The sequence below is a fragment of the Gavialis gangeticus genome, unplaced genomic scaffold, assembly GCF_001723915.1.
Source record: "Gavialis gangeticus isolate Ggan-Ray unplaced genomic scaffold, GavGan_comp1, whole genome shotgun sequence".
NCBI lineage: Eukaryota > Metazoa > Chordata > Crocodylia > Gavialidae > Gavialis > Gavialis gangeticus.
In genome coordinates this window covers 78,073,634-78,090,447 of record NW_017728993.1, presented here as the reverse complement: position 1 = coordinate 78,090,447, position 16,814 = coordinate 78,073,634, and the positions used below count along the sequence as shown (strand labels likewise).

Here is a 16,814-nt window from a genome sequence, read left to right as displayed (position 1 = left end):
AGGGAGATGAAGAGTAGTAGTTATAATCTTGGAAAGCCCAGTTTGGAACAGTGGAGAAGGCTGAGAGTTGTGGGTTTTTTTCTTGTTTTGGAGGGTGGAGTGCTAGGTGTTTTGGTTTAAAGTGAGATAGAGATGTTTTCTTATTCATCTGTTTTTTGTTTTCAAGAGGCCAATGATATACTGTTTCTGTTTTGGACCATATCATTTTAATTATGTCACTACACTTAAAGCTCATGGATAAGCATACTTATTTCATTTTGTGCTGTTTAAATTGAAATAAATAAAAAAATACAAAAAATCAAACTGCAGTATGCCTGTAGCTCACTAAATTGTAATCTAGTGATTGTGGTTCACTTAGTTGTTGGAACTTGTTGATGAAAATAAAATAGACAAGACAGTGGTATAAAATTAAAGTAACAAGAGAGAGAGACAAATATTCAAATCTGTAGTTGTAAGATTAATAACGTGGAAACTTGAAATATTTCATGGATTTGTAGCTTGCTAGATGTGGGATATTGTGCCATGGTGCCATTTAAATCCATTGTTACATTATTTTCCAGAGGTGAATGGGTCATCCTTTAGTGACTAAAGGAAAATAGCAGTTAATAAATAATAAAGATCTACTTTTTGCTTTATTCCTAGTAGAATGGTTTCTGACGAATAATTTAAGAACTGTAAATACAGTTTGGCAGGATGAAATATGATTTTTCAATAGGTACAGATTTTACTATTATGACAAAACTTCTATTCAGAGATATATTGTTTATTTCTTTGAAAGTGTAAAGATGTGCATATAGTTGAGGGTTGTACTTACTAATAGCAAAAATATATCCAAATTTAATTTGAATTTAGAAAGTTATTAAACTGCTTTATTTTTAAAATGGAAAGTGCTGGGAAATAAAACTTGAATTGGGCTGCTTAAGTGTTACTGTAATGCAATGGGTAAAACAGAGAAAACCCAATAGCTTTTTCTTATATTATTGAGGATGCTATAAAATATTCAGTATGCCAAACATTATGAAGATAGCTTAGTCCTGTTCAGTGATGTTAAGACACTGCTGGAAGGCACTTGGATACTCCCGTGATGAGAGCAGTATGAAAGCCTGTATAGATTAGAACTGTGGGCTTCTGGGTGGAATTGAAGTTTTTTCTGACCTTTAACCCCCGATGGCTTGAGAATGAAACTCCCTTGGGTGTGAATGGGATTGAGCCCTTTGTATAGGTGGAAGTCTCAGAGTATGAGATTCCTTCATTTTGCTTTCTCCTCTACTCCACAGGTTCATAGCAGTGGCCATCATTTTCCCAGGAGCGGGTTGATAGGCAAGAATCTTTTTGTTATAGCTTAAATATTAAAATGGATAACTGCAACATTAATGACAAAGGCAAGATGCAAGGAGTTTTTTTTGGTGGTGTCTTTTATTGGACGAATTGATTTGGAGGCACAAGGTTGTCATCTCAAAGTTTTATACAGTTGGTCCAGTAAATAATATCACTAAAAAAACCCTTATTCTTGCATCTTTCCTGGACTACCACAACACTCCAACTCTACTATTTCCCTTTGACCACTCCAGTTGCTTATAGGTGACTTTTTTTTATTACTTTATATAAATATGTGGCCTGCTACAGTATGGGTCTTGAACCCTCTAGCCTTAACTTGAATCCTGTAGTGTTAAATGGCCATCGACATCTTCCTATATCTTTCAAGGTTGTCAATTATTTTACAGATCTGGTGGTACTATGGAAGTTTTTGTAGGATTTTAGAGACCAGGTTAAAAACATGAGATTGAATTAATTTTTTTAATATTAGAATAATAATAATGGGCAGAATATGTCATAAGCCATAGGCTGGTGCCTCCCTCATTGTTGCTTGTGGTCAAGAAAAAATATTCTCTCTCTCTCCTTTTGTTTGTTTAGCCAACTCACAAAAGCTCAATAATAAATATTGGATGAGTGTCCAATATAAATATTCTGTGTTGCATGTGAATAGCTGTATTCACAGCTCTTCCAAATCAATAAGTGGGCGTCTGAATATTCTTGGAAAAATGGGTCTGTCTAGTGTTGGATTTAAGAGTGGATTGTTTTTTTGTGAACATACCTACAAATTATTTTTTTTTCCATAGTTTTCCATAGTGAGTTATGTAGATTGGAGTGGTGTGTATTTCACTCTGATTCTGCTTTAGAGACCTCAGGGCAGTGGCAGAGACGTGGCTTGGAACTATTTATAGGGAAAATTAACTGAGAAGATTCAAAGAGCTCTAAAAAGGGAAAAGAGCACAGGACTAGAAGGAGTCTCTGGGGTCATGGAATCCAGTCCTCTGCATTTCCAGGCAAATAGTTACCCAAGGAGTCCCCAAAATCATTATTTCAAGCAGTCACAACTATAAATCACAGTATTAGAAACACCAAGAACACCCTAAAACAGTAGTCGGCAAACCTGGCACGTATGCCAGAGCATGGCACATGAGACCATTTTGTTCATCATGCCACATCTGGCCTGGGCTGTGGGCAGCTGCCTCTGGCCACAGAGCCTGGGGTGCTTGCAGCAGGTGGTGGGGAGGCTGCAAGCCCTGCTGCAACCAGCCTGGGCTCTGTGGCAGGCAGCAGCTGTCCAGAGCCCCGACTGGCTGTGGCAGGCAGCCAGAAGGCTGCAACTGGTATATCAGGGTCTGGAGATCCAGCCGAGCTCCGTGGTGGTGGTGGCTGCACACACGCCTTGGGACAGACAACAGAGAAGGGGCCTGGGGCAGCACAGCTGGTGCTCTTCACTCTTCTCTTTTCCCTGTGTGGGAGGTGCCAGCTGCAGCAGCAGCAGCAGTTCTGGCTTTGGCTCCCAGGACTGCAGCCACTGATGGAGTGTGGTGGGGGCTGAGGCTTTTAGCAGGGTGAATGCCTGTGGGGCTCAGAGGAGCATAGCCCCTAACCCTCACCCCTGCCCTCCTCTGCCACCTGCTGCAGGTGCTCCTCTGTGCTGGGCTTCTGGCACCTACCAGAAGGGCAGGGAGGCATGTGCTTATACATGCCTTTGTACATGTGCGTGCCTGCATGCATCCTTGCAGGGGGAGCAGGTGGGGGATAGGTATCATTGGGCTCTGGCCCCGGTACAGTCCTTGTCCCTGTGGGCAAGGGGGGGTTGTATGCCCCATTCCCAGCTGTCCCTGATCACACGCACATGCACGCGCACACTGTCCCCACCCCCAGCAGGGCTGAGGAGCACAGACTCCACACCTGGAGGTGCAGGGCAGCAGGAGCCTTCCCCTGCTCTGCTTGGTGGCTCCTGCTGCTGAATGGAGGGGCGGCTGTTTCCCTTGCACCCGACTCTGGGTCTTGGTGCCATGCCCTCCTCCCTTCCTGGCTCCCTTGCAGTTCCCCTCCCCTCCCCCCCACCCAAGTTCCAGTACAAAAGGGATGGGAGAAGCCTTGAGTCTTTTTGGCAAGATGGACCTGGGAGCAACAGCATTGCAGAGGAAAAGGAGGGAAGAAATAGCTTGTATCACTCCAGAACAGGAGTCCCTCCCCCAGCCCTGGCTTGTTGCTGGCGGCAGCTGCACACGTGCCTCTGGGAAGACAGCGGAGAAGGGTCGGGGGGGGGGCAGCGCATCCCTGACCCCTCCCCCACCATGCTCCCCAAGGCACACGTGTGCCTTAGGGAACATGGTGGGGGAGGGGCCTGGGTTACATTGCCACAACGAGGATTGGCCACCTTGTGGCTCCCCTGCCACCTGCCCCTGGCACACTAACATCTTCCAAATCAAGGTTGTGGGGTATTTTGGCACTTAGCCCAAAAATGTTGCTGATCCCTGCCCTAAAGCATGATGTACATAAAAGTAGAAGAAATAAAATCACTGCTAATATCTTGAAATGACAGGATGGTAGTTGGCTAATATATGTTTAGAATAACTTAAGTAGTGAAGAAGGTGATGGTCGGGAGCCTTTGGAGTGGTCAGACATTGCCAGCCAGGCACCGATGCAAGAATTGGAGCTCTGAGCATGTTCCAGTAATCTTAACTATGGAGACGGTCAGAATCTCAGCAGTTGTGAGGGGCTTGCTGGATCTTTCATAAGGTTATTTCTCTTGCATGTTTCTTGTGAGATCTCCAGTCTGTCATGTTGCTCTCTGGTGTTTAGGTTTTTGGGCCACAGTCTCATAGTTGGTTCAAATAATTTGTTCCAGCCCAGTGTTAGAGCATATTGGTAGGGCAGAGAGAATTTTGGTCCTAATCCTAGAACTGGTGATTCAGTTGCTGACTTTGGCAAAACATTTATGCTTCTATTTCCTCATCGCTAAAACGTGGTAGTATTTGCCATGTCTGCCTCGTGGCTATCATATAGCCTAATTAATGTCTGCGATTAAACTTTGATATCATAGATTATCAACTGTATCTCATTGCGTGGTATAACGACTTAAAGGGTTAAGGAGTTGTTTGACCCTGTTTTGATATGAAAGTTAGGAGTTTTATAATGTTTGTTTTAGACAAGTATGTGAAATACTTAGTTTTCTATTTTATAGGTTAAGTAGTTGGGACAACTAAAATAATCTATATATTTTATTTATTTAGCAGTGTAGAAAAGATTAAAGTTGTAAGGAAAAAAAATTGCTGATTTTTGAATGAGCCAGAAAGGAAAAATCTGAAAAATCTGAAAATAGAAAATCAGGACTTACTGAAAATTTTGTTTGCTGTAGGTGGAATTTTAACTTTTCATTTTATCAGCAATAGTCACATTGCCATCCTATGTTGTATGGATTGTAAGATGGCTTTTGTCACTCAATGCTTTAACTGAACTGAAAATTTGAATGTTGGATTGATTCCTTAACAATGCAAACAAACAAACAAACAAATGGAGGTTTGCAAAGCTTAAAAAGAAAACTTAAATCTGAAAAATGCAAGTATGTTGTAACTTACTGTTTTATGTAAAAACACATATGTGGTTTCATAAATATGAAATAAGAGACTTTTTAATAATCCAGTATCTTCCTTAGTTTTGAGAAACATTTTTATACTTGCCTGAAAGCTTGAAGCTAAGCTGACCCTCTCTTTAATATTGATGTACTTTGACTGTAATACGGTGTTCCTTTGCCTCTGATTAATGCTGTCTGTCAATTATTTACAGATCCAGTGGTACTATGGAAGTTCCCGGAGGACTTTGGAGACCAGGTTGGAAACATGAGATTGAACTTTTTTATGTTAGAATAATAATAAAAACGCCCTCCTATTCAACTGTAGAAAGGCAGATGCTAATGATATCAGTGAGGAAGTCTTCACCAATTGATGGATTGGTAATTAGAATGCATTTGTGACAGGAATATGCAATAGTAGTTTTGAAGAAATATTCAGCTTACAGCATTATTCTTCACTGATTTCATATTTTAATTTTTTTTTTAAATAATGCATTTTATAAGGTTTTCTTAAAAATGTAATTAGCTTTTATGATGGTTAAGCTTAAAACAACATGCATTTTTAAACACAGCTTTACAATTAATCTTAGTTAAGAATTTTTGTAGTAAATCCAAACCCTAAACAGCGTGATGTCTACTTTTAGAACCAGAACCTTTAAGAATTATGTTACCAACATAATTTGTGGCTTACATGTTACATTGCTTTAGAATTGTATTACAGTAGTTCTTTGCTTTGTAAAACAAATGTTTTGCACATAATAACAGATGATGGGATAAATCTGCTGACTATGCAGACATCGAAGCACTAGTTTTTTACAATAATTTATTTTCATAGGTAAGCTTAGTCCACTATATTTAAAGGATTATGTCAGTACTTAATACATGAATAATAAGTTTATTTAATTAGTTATTCTGTTTTAGATTGAATATTTTATTTTTAAGTGTCGTGTTATATTTTGCTTTTGTTTAGGTCTGTTATTTTGCCAAAACCATTTTATTTGTATAAAGGGAATTTAAATAGCCATATTTCATAGAAAAAATGAGAATGAACACCTTGTTTTGCTGTCTTATATATCCACATTGAGTCAAGTTAGTTCTTCACCCATAGTGTCACACTGGTAGATGCTTGGAAATATCCTTGTAAATCTTGTTAAATTAGAGAAATGGGTTGAAATCAATAATGCAAGATTCTATAAAGATAGGTGTACGGTGATTTATGATTAAAGGCATATGTATACACATAGAAAATGTGGGATATCTGGCTAGGGAGTAGTAATAGTGGAAAAGATCTGTAGCTTCTAAGGTCATAATAAATGGAACATGGGCAAAGTGTTCCATGATTTCTTCATAACCATACATCCTGCAAGTTTTGATCATATTTTTCCTAGTTAAGAGTAGTTGCCTCCATTCTCATTTAAATTCTGGTGTTTTAAGGAGAACTCACTCAAAGTGGGTCAAAAATGATGTGTGAAAGGGCTCTTAATTAGTAAGTTAAAGGTTACTCAGTGAGCAGCTGCTGGTAAAATATGATTAGTGGAGGAGGCCCACTGGAGAGTAGGCAATAACACACAGAGATACAATGGGTATAGCTAATCTGCAAAGCAAAAGTAACTTCTAGCATTCATTTTAGCTCATTTTCCCCCAAATGTGGGGAAATGAGTATTTTGCATAAAAGACCTGTGATGGAAAAATTTCAGTTTTTCAGTTCCCCAAAATGTCAGTTTTCATGTGAAAAAGCCAAGTTTTAGTCTTCTTTCATGCAAAGTTTGAAACTGTAAGTGGAGCACTGGGACTATAAAGAATAAATAATATTAAAAAATCAGTGGGAGCATATTATTAAACTCAGTGAAGTCTGGATCAAGCCCCAGGGACTTGGGGCATGTGTATATTGTCTCCTGCTGCGCAGCACCACCCTTGAAAATCAAGCTTTCGCCAGTCTCTCCTTCTATATGCTGGCCCAAGTCCAGCAATTAGACATAATAGACAATTTAGAGTGGACCTGAGCACATACTGCAATGACCAGAAACAGCCTGTGGATACTTGAACTGAGTGGGGCCAGCTCAGTTTGTCTGATTACCTCTACAAACTCATATTGATGTAGATGCAGCTAGTAATCAGAAAATACTACACTGTGGATTTGTAGTTTGAACATATATGCCAGCACTTTTAATGTACAAAACGCGTATTAAATTGAATCGAAGTTCCTTGACAAAGGATTATAGATTTTGTCCTGTTTTTGCCAGTGGAATCTTACATCACTATGATTTTGTTCTGAATTAAGTTTTTAATGTTACATGTGTAAAATATTTACAAGGTAATTTATAGCTAGTGTAGAACTTAATTTCAGTTTTGCTGTTATCTGAAGCTCATTTTTAAATTAAAAAACCTATAGACAATATATTAAAAATTACTACTTTAAATAAAGCATACTTTTCAGAAAAAGTTTCCCCCAGTAATTCTTGAAAAATGCAGTAGCTTAGAAAAATTCTGGTGTGCTTAGAAAAATGAAAACCAACAAGTGAAAAAAAAATGTGCCTGTCACAGAAAAAAATATGAAACTTTTTAATGTCGTGATATAGTTAGCCATTGAGCCCTAGTAATTTTGCAGGTACTGGCTACAGTCTGGTTTTGTTGAAATCACTGGTAAATCTCCTGTTGACTTCCGTGTGACCAGGATTTCACACGCAACTTCTCCCAAAGCAGCTTTAGTCCTGGATGTCTCTTAAACTCTAAGAATTACTGTATGTTCTCCATCCATAGCCTCAGCATATTACAGTTCCTCCTGGCAAAGGAAGAGCTTCCTGCAGGCCATTCTGGGACTTACAGTTCTGTTTCCTGTAGAAGTATTAGAAACAAGAGCATTGCTTTATTTTTTATTGTGAGACAAATAATGGTAGTATTTACATTCCTTATGTCACAGATGCACTAATTAAAGAGTTGACAAGTGTTTATTGTTGCTATTCTGCCAGATACCAAGAGGATGATGTAGAATGGGGTTTTTTTCAAACATTTCAGATATTGATATTACTCACAAATTTGAATCTTTGTATTTTTACATATATAGGAGAAGTTAATAGAATAAGAAAATCCATGTCAGGAAAAAATCCTTTTGCTGTTTATTCAAATGGCTTCTAAAATTAACTGGATGGGAGGTATTAAAAGAAAGCTAGATTCTTCACTCCTGCCCATTTTCAGACCTTGGGGTTTTCATAATGAATAAGACTTTAGGCCCATCTAGTCTGTGAGTGCTCTGTTTCCTGCAATGGCTGATACCAGAAGCATAAAAGGGAGTTGTTAAAAACCCAACAGTAGGCCAAAGTAGGGTAATTTGTCCCTCGCATTAGGTCTCTTCCTAGTATGTCTCTTAGGGTTGGATTTTTATATCGCTTCCCCATGAATATAATGATTCTGGATGCTTTTGTTATTCATATATATATGTCTAATCCCTGTTTGAATCTTTACTGAGTTCTTGGCCTGATTCACTTCATTTAGAAGTAAATTCCACAGTCTAATTATGCATTGTATGCAAAATTATTTCAGTTTATTTTTCAGTCAAAATTATTTCAGTTTATTTTTCAACAATGATGATGATCATTGTTTTGATCATCATCTGATTCTAGTGTTGAGAGAGTGAGAAAAGGAGTTCTTGATCTGTCCTCTGTAGATGATTCATTACATTTTTTTTATCATGTCCTCATTTATTTTCAAGTGGGTAATTGTCTTTTCAAGCTCTTTTTATGTGAGAGTATGCAGTGGGATAACTAGTAATACACATAGTATTTCAGAGGAGGTATCAGCATTGATTCTGTGATTATGTTACTGATTTATACAAAGAAATTATGATATTTCTTATAGTATTGGCCATCCTGTTTCTTACAACAACTTTTGCATTTTATGCTACAGTCGCTCATTGAGCAGCAGTCTTCGTTGAATTGATAGCAGTGAGCCCAAAACACTTTTCTGTTTTGAACCAACTGAGTAAAACCTGATTTCAGCGGTATAAGACAGTAGTGCCCAACCTTTTTTTGCCTTGTGGGCCAGGTAGGTGGTGCCAGGTCCATCTGTGGCCTAGATCTGGCCCAATCTGGCCCACAGACTGTGTGGGTTTGGCATGCAAGCGCAGCGTAGTGGCGGCTCAGCCCAGGTTGGCTACATGGCAGTGGTCATATAGCAATGGTTTAGGGTCAGCCCAGCTGAATGGCAACAGCCTGTGCCTGGCCTGGCCACCTGGAAACAGCTCATGACAGCAACAAGGCACAGCTAAGTTGCCTGGCCATGGTCCGGCTCAGTCGCTCAGCAGTGGCCCAGCTCAGCACAGCCGCTTGGCAAGAGCTGAGTTCCACTTTCCAGAAATGGTCGCAAGGGGCTGGGAATTTTAGCAGTTGGGGGAGGCTTGGCCACTGCTCCCTTACCCCCAAATTTTCCAACCTATGGGGAGCCCAGTGGGCAGGATGTTATGTCTCCATGTGCCAGATTTGGCCCTTGGTATAAGATGTTTTCTGTAAGGGCTATATCCTGCAAAATGTGAAGAGTTCAGGCTTGGTTTACCTTGGAATACTAAAGTTTCATTGCAATTAATGGGACACCTTGTACTGAAGGGTTAAGCACATGCTTAAATGCATTACTGGATCAACCACGACAAATGCAAAGTATTTTGTTAACCAGTATAAAGGAGGGAATTTTGATATTGTTGCCACTATTATGAGGTGCACCTTTATAGTGTTGTTACTTGAGGGGATATCTGTCGTTGTAGATTTGCGAGAGAATATGCCTTATACAGGTACGCTTGACCTCGAAAGTATTTTGATCTAAGTGTTTTATTTAGCCTACCCTGCAAGGTTCTGCTGAGAAGACTGGGTGTTTCACATTCAAAGCTGTTCTGCAATAGCAGAACTGTGCTTTCATCTAGCAGAGTTACTCCAAGTCTGCCAAGTAGAGGAAAGTTTCTGACCCTAGCTGCTGACAGAAAATGCATGTAGACACTCCTGTACCTTCAGCTGGCTGCTGTGGTCCATTCAGCAGCTGGTGCCTTCCTAAGGAGCGCTTCGCATTTTGGTAGCACAGTTGATGAGTGAAGTTACATAGAGACATATTGGTACACACGCACCCTTTAAATGTTCTTATTTTCTGCATAGTTAGGGATCTTTAGGAGTTTAAAGTCTCCTGCAACTTCCAGGGAGATGCATGGTCCAATTCAGACTATAGCTTCCTAGTAAGCTCTTTTCAGGTTAAGGTAAATCATTATTTGTGATTTGGCTGATACTCCAACTTCTTTTATGGCTGAAAAGCATATACTTTTTATTAAGCAAAGAGGAACTCTAGAATAATTAAGAACTCCAGTGTGTGTAACAAATGCTGTTCTTTCATGCACAAATTGCAGCTAATGGAATAGCAATATATTAATGAGCATGCTAAAGCATTTTGCAAATGTGAGCAAGTTGATATGTTGGGTTATATTTGATAAAGATTTGCTTTGTATTTTAGAAAATTTGTTATAGGGCAGTTAGTTGCTCTAAACATTTTAAATGAATAAGAGGCCACTGAGACCTCTTTAACATTCAGGATTTAAAATGCTCTAAGATACAATCTAAGCCATTTTCATTTTTCCTTTACTCATTCCAAAATGCACAATAAACCATTTATATTAGAGCAGCTTTCCCCCATAATACAAAAATTTCTGATGTTTTAAAATAAGGATTTTTTTCTTGCTGTTTTTTGAGACAGGTGGCGACATGAAACATACTTATTGTCAGGATTGTGCTGGTTTTGTTTTATAGAGCTTTTCTATGAGTTAAAATTTTTGAACTTGATCAGCATATGGTACCAGCTAGTCTCATCTCTACAAGCTCCTTTGTTATCTTGTTATTGTTATAGGTCTTAATGACAGTTGTAAGCCATAGTTCTGGATGTAGGGGTTAGTCCACCCTGGGGAGAAGAGGGAGAAACAGCAGTGTGGATTATGGAAATATGAATTGATCTAAAAAGCAGCTCTCTTGTAATAGAATGGGGCTCAAAGAAAGACTGAGGAGAAGCTGGTGAAAAGACGATGGAATATGATGTGAAAATGATCATTTGAATGCTTTTCTTTTCATTCCCAGCTGCTGTGCTCTGGTGAAAAGGCATGCATTTGTATATCTTAAGGCTGGGTGAAAAAGGGGCAGATGAATGGAATTACTTGGTAGATATGTTTTCATTTTGAGTCAAATAAATTATGTGCATTTTAATAGACTGTATGCATATATTAACCATTCTTATCATACAGATATAATATTAAAGACATAGAAATGTTTTTTTCTCTTATTTGTTCAAGCAAGTACAGTATTAACTTAGATATCTGTCTTACAGATACAGCATGAATCATTTCAGTCTAAAAATCTGTTGGTGGTTTGGCCCTTTTTTATAGCTGTCAGTAATGTTCCAAACCAAAGGGAAATGTATGAAAACATTTAGTTCATTGTTGTGTGTCAGACCAGTTGTGGGAAAGCTTTCCCATTATTATTTTGGCAAGAGGACCAACAACATTTATCCAGTATTATTTTAAACTTGTTTCCACACATCACTGCATCATCTGCTGTTTTCTTCCTAGTATTTTATTTTTCCGCTATATTTTTCTTGTTTAGTTTGTCATCTCCTTTTTAATCTTCATATATAACTTTTATTTTCATCATTTGTTGCGTCTGTCCCAGCTTTAGGCCATCCTGCATGAGTATCCTAATTAGATATGGCTCCCTTGATATTCAACAGTGGATGAAGCCCTCTCCATCTCTTGCTTGCTTATTGGCAATCTAGCTCTGGGTCAGTCTTTCCTGAGGTCCCTTGCCCTATGGACCTATAGGACATGGTTGCATGCCCTATGGCTATAGCCTACCATTTTGAGCAAACATGCCATTGATTCAGCATTACTAGTCTGAATGTTGTTGAAGTGAGAAGTTTTTTACTTTTTTCTTAGATGGAATAATTTCCTTTTACACATCAATCAATGAGATAATTATATTTACCACTTATGCTGCACTTTACAGCATCTGATTGATTAATCCTCACAACACATCTAGGAGATAGGATACACTAAGATAACATGCCTGTGAGGCAGGTTTTACTTTTTTTTTTTTACAGATATTAACACAGAGACATTTCATGATTTCCCGCAGCAAGTTGGCAGCAAAGCAGGAATCAGAATGAAAGGATTTCTGATTCCCAATACAGCGCTTAATGTAACAGAATATAATTATTCATGGTGAATTTCAATATCTTCTATGTTTGGTGTAATTTTATAACAGTACATCTCAACACTGGTATGATTTCCTCTGGCAGAGAAATGGCACATATTATACGCTTTGAAAAAAAAAGTGTGTGTGTGTGTGTACACACACAAACATAAACCTTTCTTTTCAATGTAAGAATGAAGTTGTGCTATCAGTTTTAATCCGTAAAAAAAAGTGTGCCCTAGGTATCCAAAGTTTGGGAAATGCTGCTTCAATTGGATCAACTATATGATTGAGAAAGCTGTTGCACAGTCCAGACATCAAGTACCCTTCCTCAGGTCTAATGACAACTTCCAAATTGTTTCCAAGGTATTGTGAAAGGCTGTGTATCCTGGATGCTTGATTCCTTCCTTCCTCCATGAAAAAGACATTATATTTTTTATCTAAGATAAGTCGTTAATTGTCTATGACAGGTGGGGGCCAAACTGTCTGGCAATTATGCCCCAAATTAACCCTGTGGTCTCACCAAGGACCACTTGGATCCCCTTCCCTTGCCCAATCTGCTGTTTTGATTCCTGCTTTTTACCTTGTGCTCCCTGCCAAATCTGCTGCTCTGCTTTCTGCTTCCTGTCCTATCTGCCAGTGTGTTGTCTGCTTCCTCCCTGACCTGCCATATGCTGCACAGGGACTGTGTGTGCCGCTTACGACACACATGTCGCACGTTGGCTACATCCTTGGTCTAAAATAAGTAATCTAAGATATTCAAATAATAGAATTAAATCAAGAAAGAATTGAAGCACTGTTCAACTTCTAGAAAATTATATTTTTGTTTGGCTAAATGTTTGGTGTTCTTTTAGTCCTGGATTGGTGGATGTCTGCCCTACTTTCAGCAGCAGACACATGAACTCTCCCATGCAAGCTGCCTGTAGAAGGTACGACAGAGTGGTCAGCCACTAGGTGGCAGGAGAGCCAGTTTACATTGAGCAAATAACTGTTTCAGAATGAAATCAACTAGGGGAGGGGACATACAGGATCATAGGAAAGCAGGGCTGGAAGAGATCTCAACAAATCATCTAGTCCAGACCAGTCACTGGCCCAAGGCAGGATCATCTTTGACCAAAGTGTCCAGCCAAGTGTTGGTCTAACTTGCTCTTGAAAATTTCCGGGATAGAGATTCCATACCTTGTCTAGGTAGCCTATTCCAATGCTTGACTGTCCTCATAGTGAAATGGTTTTTACTAATCTCCAGCCAGGCAGGCCTTCCTATTCACCAGTACTCTCAGACTTTTCCCCAGTCTTCCATGGCTTTTTGTTCAAGTCAGGTCCTATTCAAACTCCCCTGTTTGCTGTCAAGTTTTCTGTCTCTGGTGTCACTGTGTTCTGGCAAGCCCTCCTTCCTTTACAGTGTAATCAGCTAAAGTTTGCAGTCCAGCTGCTGAGATCTCTTCTCTGCTTACTTCTCCAAGCAACATGATGTGCTCCACAAAGTAACTGCTCCACATAAGAAAGTTGCAGCATATTTTTCAAGGGGTAACTTTACCCTGTATTCAAGTAATTTACTGTAGTAGAGTTGAATGCTGTGTGTCTATTTTTCTTATACTGTATGGTAAATTCCTGTGTCTGTCCCCATTGATAGAAATGCTGTGTCTACTGTTGTTTTTTTATGAGGGTCATCAACCCATTTATGTTTCAGTCGGGGGGAGAGTGTTACAGGCTTTAAATTACAGTCATGAAATGTCTTCCTTTCTGTTCTTACTTGGTGATCTTCTTATCTTTGCTTCATGTCATTTTCCAACATCAGATATGATAGCTGTATTTTGTGTTGGAGAACATGGGTTTCCAGTTGCCATGGTATAATTTAATGATTTTAATTAAGTCGTGTGATTCTAAATGAGCTGTGCTATAATATTTTACATAACGTGCACTGTCTGTAAGAAGTAATTAGATATAGCTTATTTTACAGCCAAGTGCGTTTTACTGTCCAACCAAGTATGTTTCACCTATTTGTGTGTAACGTCATGCATTTTATGATAAAAATGATGACCTTTGTTCTGGTGATGCTTCAAAGCAGCCTTGAATTGGTTTGTTAGTTGTCAAAAATCTATTATCCCATTGACTGCGTAACTAGAACTCTTTTCGCTGTTGACCTTCTCCACTGGAGAAATACCATTTATCCTGTTTCTACATCCCAAACACTTGCTTTCCCTTTTGAGTTGTCTTGATTTCTTTTTTCTTTTGGATTGAATCCTGTTTCAGTTGTGTGCTACCCAGTCTGTTTGGCTTAATTTGAACCATGTGGGTGCGTCAAGATGAGTGTGGTCTTGAGAGATGTGGCGCTGCAACTGCACATACCACACAGTTTGGTGTTCTCAGCACTGTAAGAGTATGCTGCCCAAGTGTGCACTGCTCTGTTTGTTTGGTTTTTTTCCATGGTTATCCAGGGATAAAAAAAAAATGGCAGGAAGAAGAAAATGGAGCAGCGCATGCTCGGGCAGCATGAGCTGCTGAAAAGCAGAGCCGGGCCACCCAGAGTTACACTGAGGCCACTGGCCAGGCTCTGCCAGGCAGGATCACTGCAGCTGCAGCCCCAGGAGGCCCCCAAGTTCCTGGGTGTACCCAGGTGGTTCTAGAACAAAATCAGACTTTAATTCTGGCTGTTCCCTAAATTGTTTTTATTAGTGTTAAACCAAGAGCACCACTGTGTAACAGTTACTTGCAGAATATTACTACTGTTAAACGTAGCATACTTGCCTGTGAAACTGGCATATTTTAATGACCTGTTTCTCAGGATATTAAAAGTCACCTTAAAAATCACCTTTATAGAATTAAAAATAAAAAGATGTATTGTTCCTGCCCTTTGCAGAACAAGTACAGGTAGGAGGAACTTGGCTGGATTTTGTTGTGGGTTATCAAGAGAATAGTTGAGTAAAGGCAGTCCTCAATTTACAACATTTTGAGTTACAGTGTTTCACACTTACAACATTTAAAAATTGACACCCTGTTTTGACTTTTCAACGATTGATCCAATGCCACGCCACACCACACTGGCAAACAAGTTAGCTGCATCGCCCATCTCCCTGGAGAACATCTGTCCAAACTTCCTTGAACACTTTCTTTAAGAAAGCAGATGAGACTCCGGAATAACCTGCAGCCAAGACTCCTGAGAAGATTCCAGCCAAGAACCCTTCAAAAAGTACAGCAAAGTCACCTCATAGAAGTCCTTCCAAATCAATATGATGCTATTTACAATATAAATATATTAATGTAGCTATATTAAACATCTGTAATTGACTGAGTACAAAATTCTGGGTTATTTTCGGTGAAAATAGGGTATCAGGCCTTGGTTCAGGAACCCGTCTCCCATTTATAATATTGTTTCCTATGGGAAAATTAGTTCCAAGTTACAGAATTTTGACTTAAGACTTGGTTTTCAGGAACCAATTGTGTTGTAAGTCCGAGGACTGCCTGCAAGGTTCTTTATTGCTGATAACATATCAGAAAAGAAAGAGTCCAGCTTCAGTTTCAGATGCCAGGAAAATGAGGAAAAAGCATTTGTAAACCTAAGCAGTTTTGGTTTGAAAATCAAGGAGGCTGCCAAAACATGGACTTGTTTGATGCCACTTTTAGTCAGTCTTTAGACTGAAATAATGGCTTTTAGGTAACGTTTTGAATATTTAGAAAATGGAATTCATTAATATGTCCTCAAAGACATCCGTTATTACGTCCTCAAAGACAAGTTGGAAAGAGTTCATCAGAGTATGTCAATAATGATTTTAAAACCTAGGATGTAGGATTTTCCATTCCAAGAAAAGGCTGGAAGACTTGGAATTATTTAGTCTACCTGAAGGTACTTATAAAGAGATTGTGGTGGAATATTCTCAGTGGTTACAGGGAATAGAATAAGAAATAGTGATCTTAAATTGCAAGAGGGGAAATATAGGTTGGTTATTAGTAAAAAATTTCTCACTACAGGAGTGATTAAACATTGTAACAGGTTGCCTAGAAATGTTGTGGAATCTCTATTCTCGGAAGCTTTTAGGAGTAGATGAGACAAACATTTTACTAGATTGGATTAGTCAGGGACTAATCAGCAATTACATCCGGTTTGCAAAGCCAGGACATTGGCAGCAATTTTGTGCCAAGGGAGGTTGGCAATTTGGCAGCAGGTAAAGAGTGGGGTGGGAACAACAACAGCAGCTGTGTTGCAAGTGGTGTCTCCCTTTAAGGGACTGAACTCTGTTAATTGCTAAAAGTGAGGAGGACTTTAAATTAGGTTTGCCGGGGGGTGGAGACCAAAGCCCTGAGGTAAGTGGGGAAGTGGGAGACCTGGAGGAAGAGCAAGCAGGAGTGGGGAACACAGGAGGTGCTCTCATACTTCCTGAGAAATCAGGACAATCAACTAGTTGCCTCAGGTGCCTGTACACAAATGCACGGAGCCTGGGAAACAAGCAAGAAGAACTGGAAGTCCTTGCACAGTCATGGAACTATGATGTGATTGAAAGAGACTTGGTGGGATAGCTTGCATGACTGGAGTACTGTGATAGATTAGTACAAACTGTTCAGGAGGTACAGGCAAAGGAGAAGAGGAGAAGGAGTTGCACTTTATGTAAAAGAGCCATATGATTGCTCAGAGCTCCAGTTTGAAACTGGAGATAGGCCTGTTGAGAGTCTGTGGGTTAGGGTCACAGGAGAGAGGAACAAGGGTGATGTTGTGGTGG

The 16,814-nt window shown here is 39.4% G+C and overlaps 1 protein-coding gene across 2 annotated transcripts in view; it reads left to right on the top strand.

Moving 5' to 3' along the window:
- Positions 1–16,814, top strand: part of DENND1B (DENN domain containing 1B) — a 356,403-nt gene that overhangs the window by 97,004 nt on the left and 242,585 nt on the right. For both annotated transcript variants that reach the window (XM_019502038.1, XM_019502037.1), the window contains exon 3: positions 5,110–5,153. In XM_019502038.1, the coding sequence (XP_019357583.1) occupies positions 5,110–5,153 (44 nt within the window). The remainder of the gene's footprint in view (positions 1–5,109; positions 5,154–16,814) is intronic.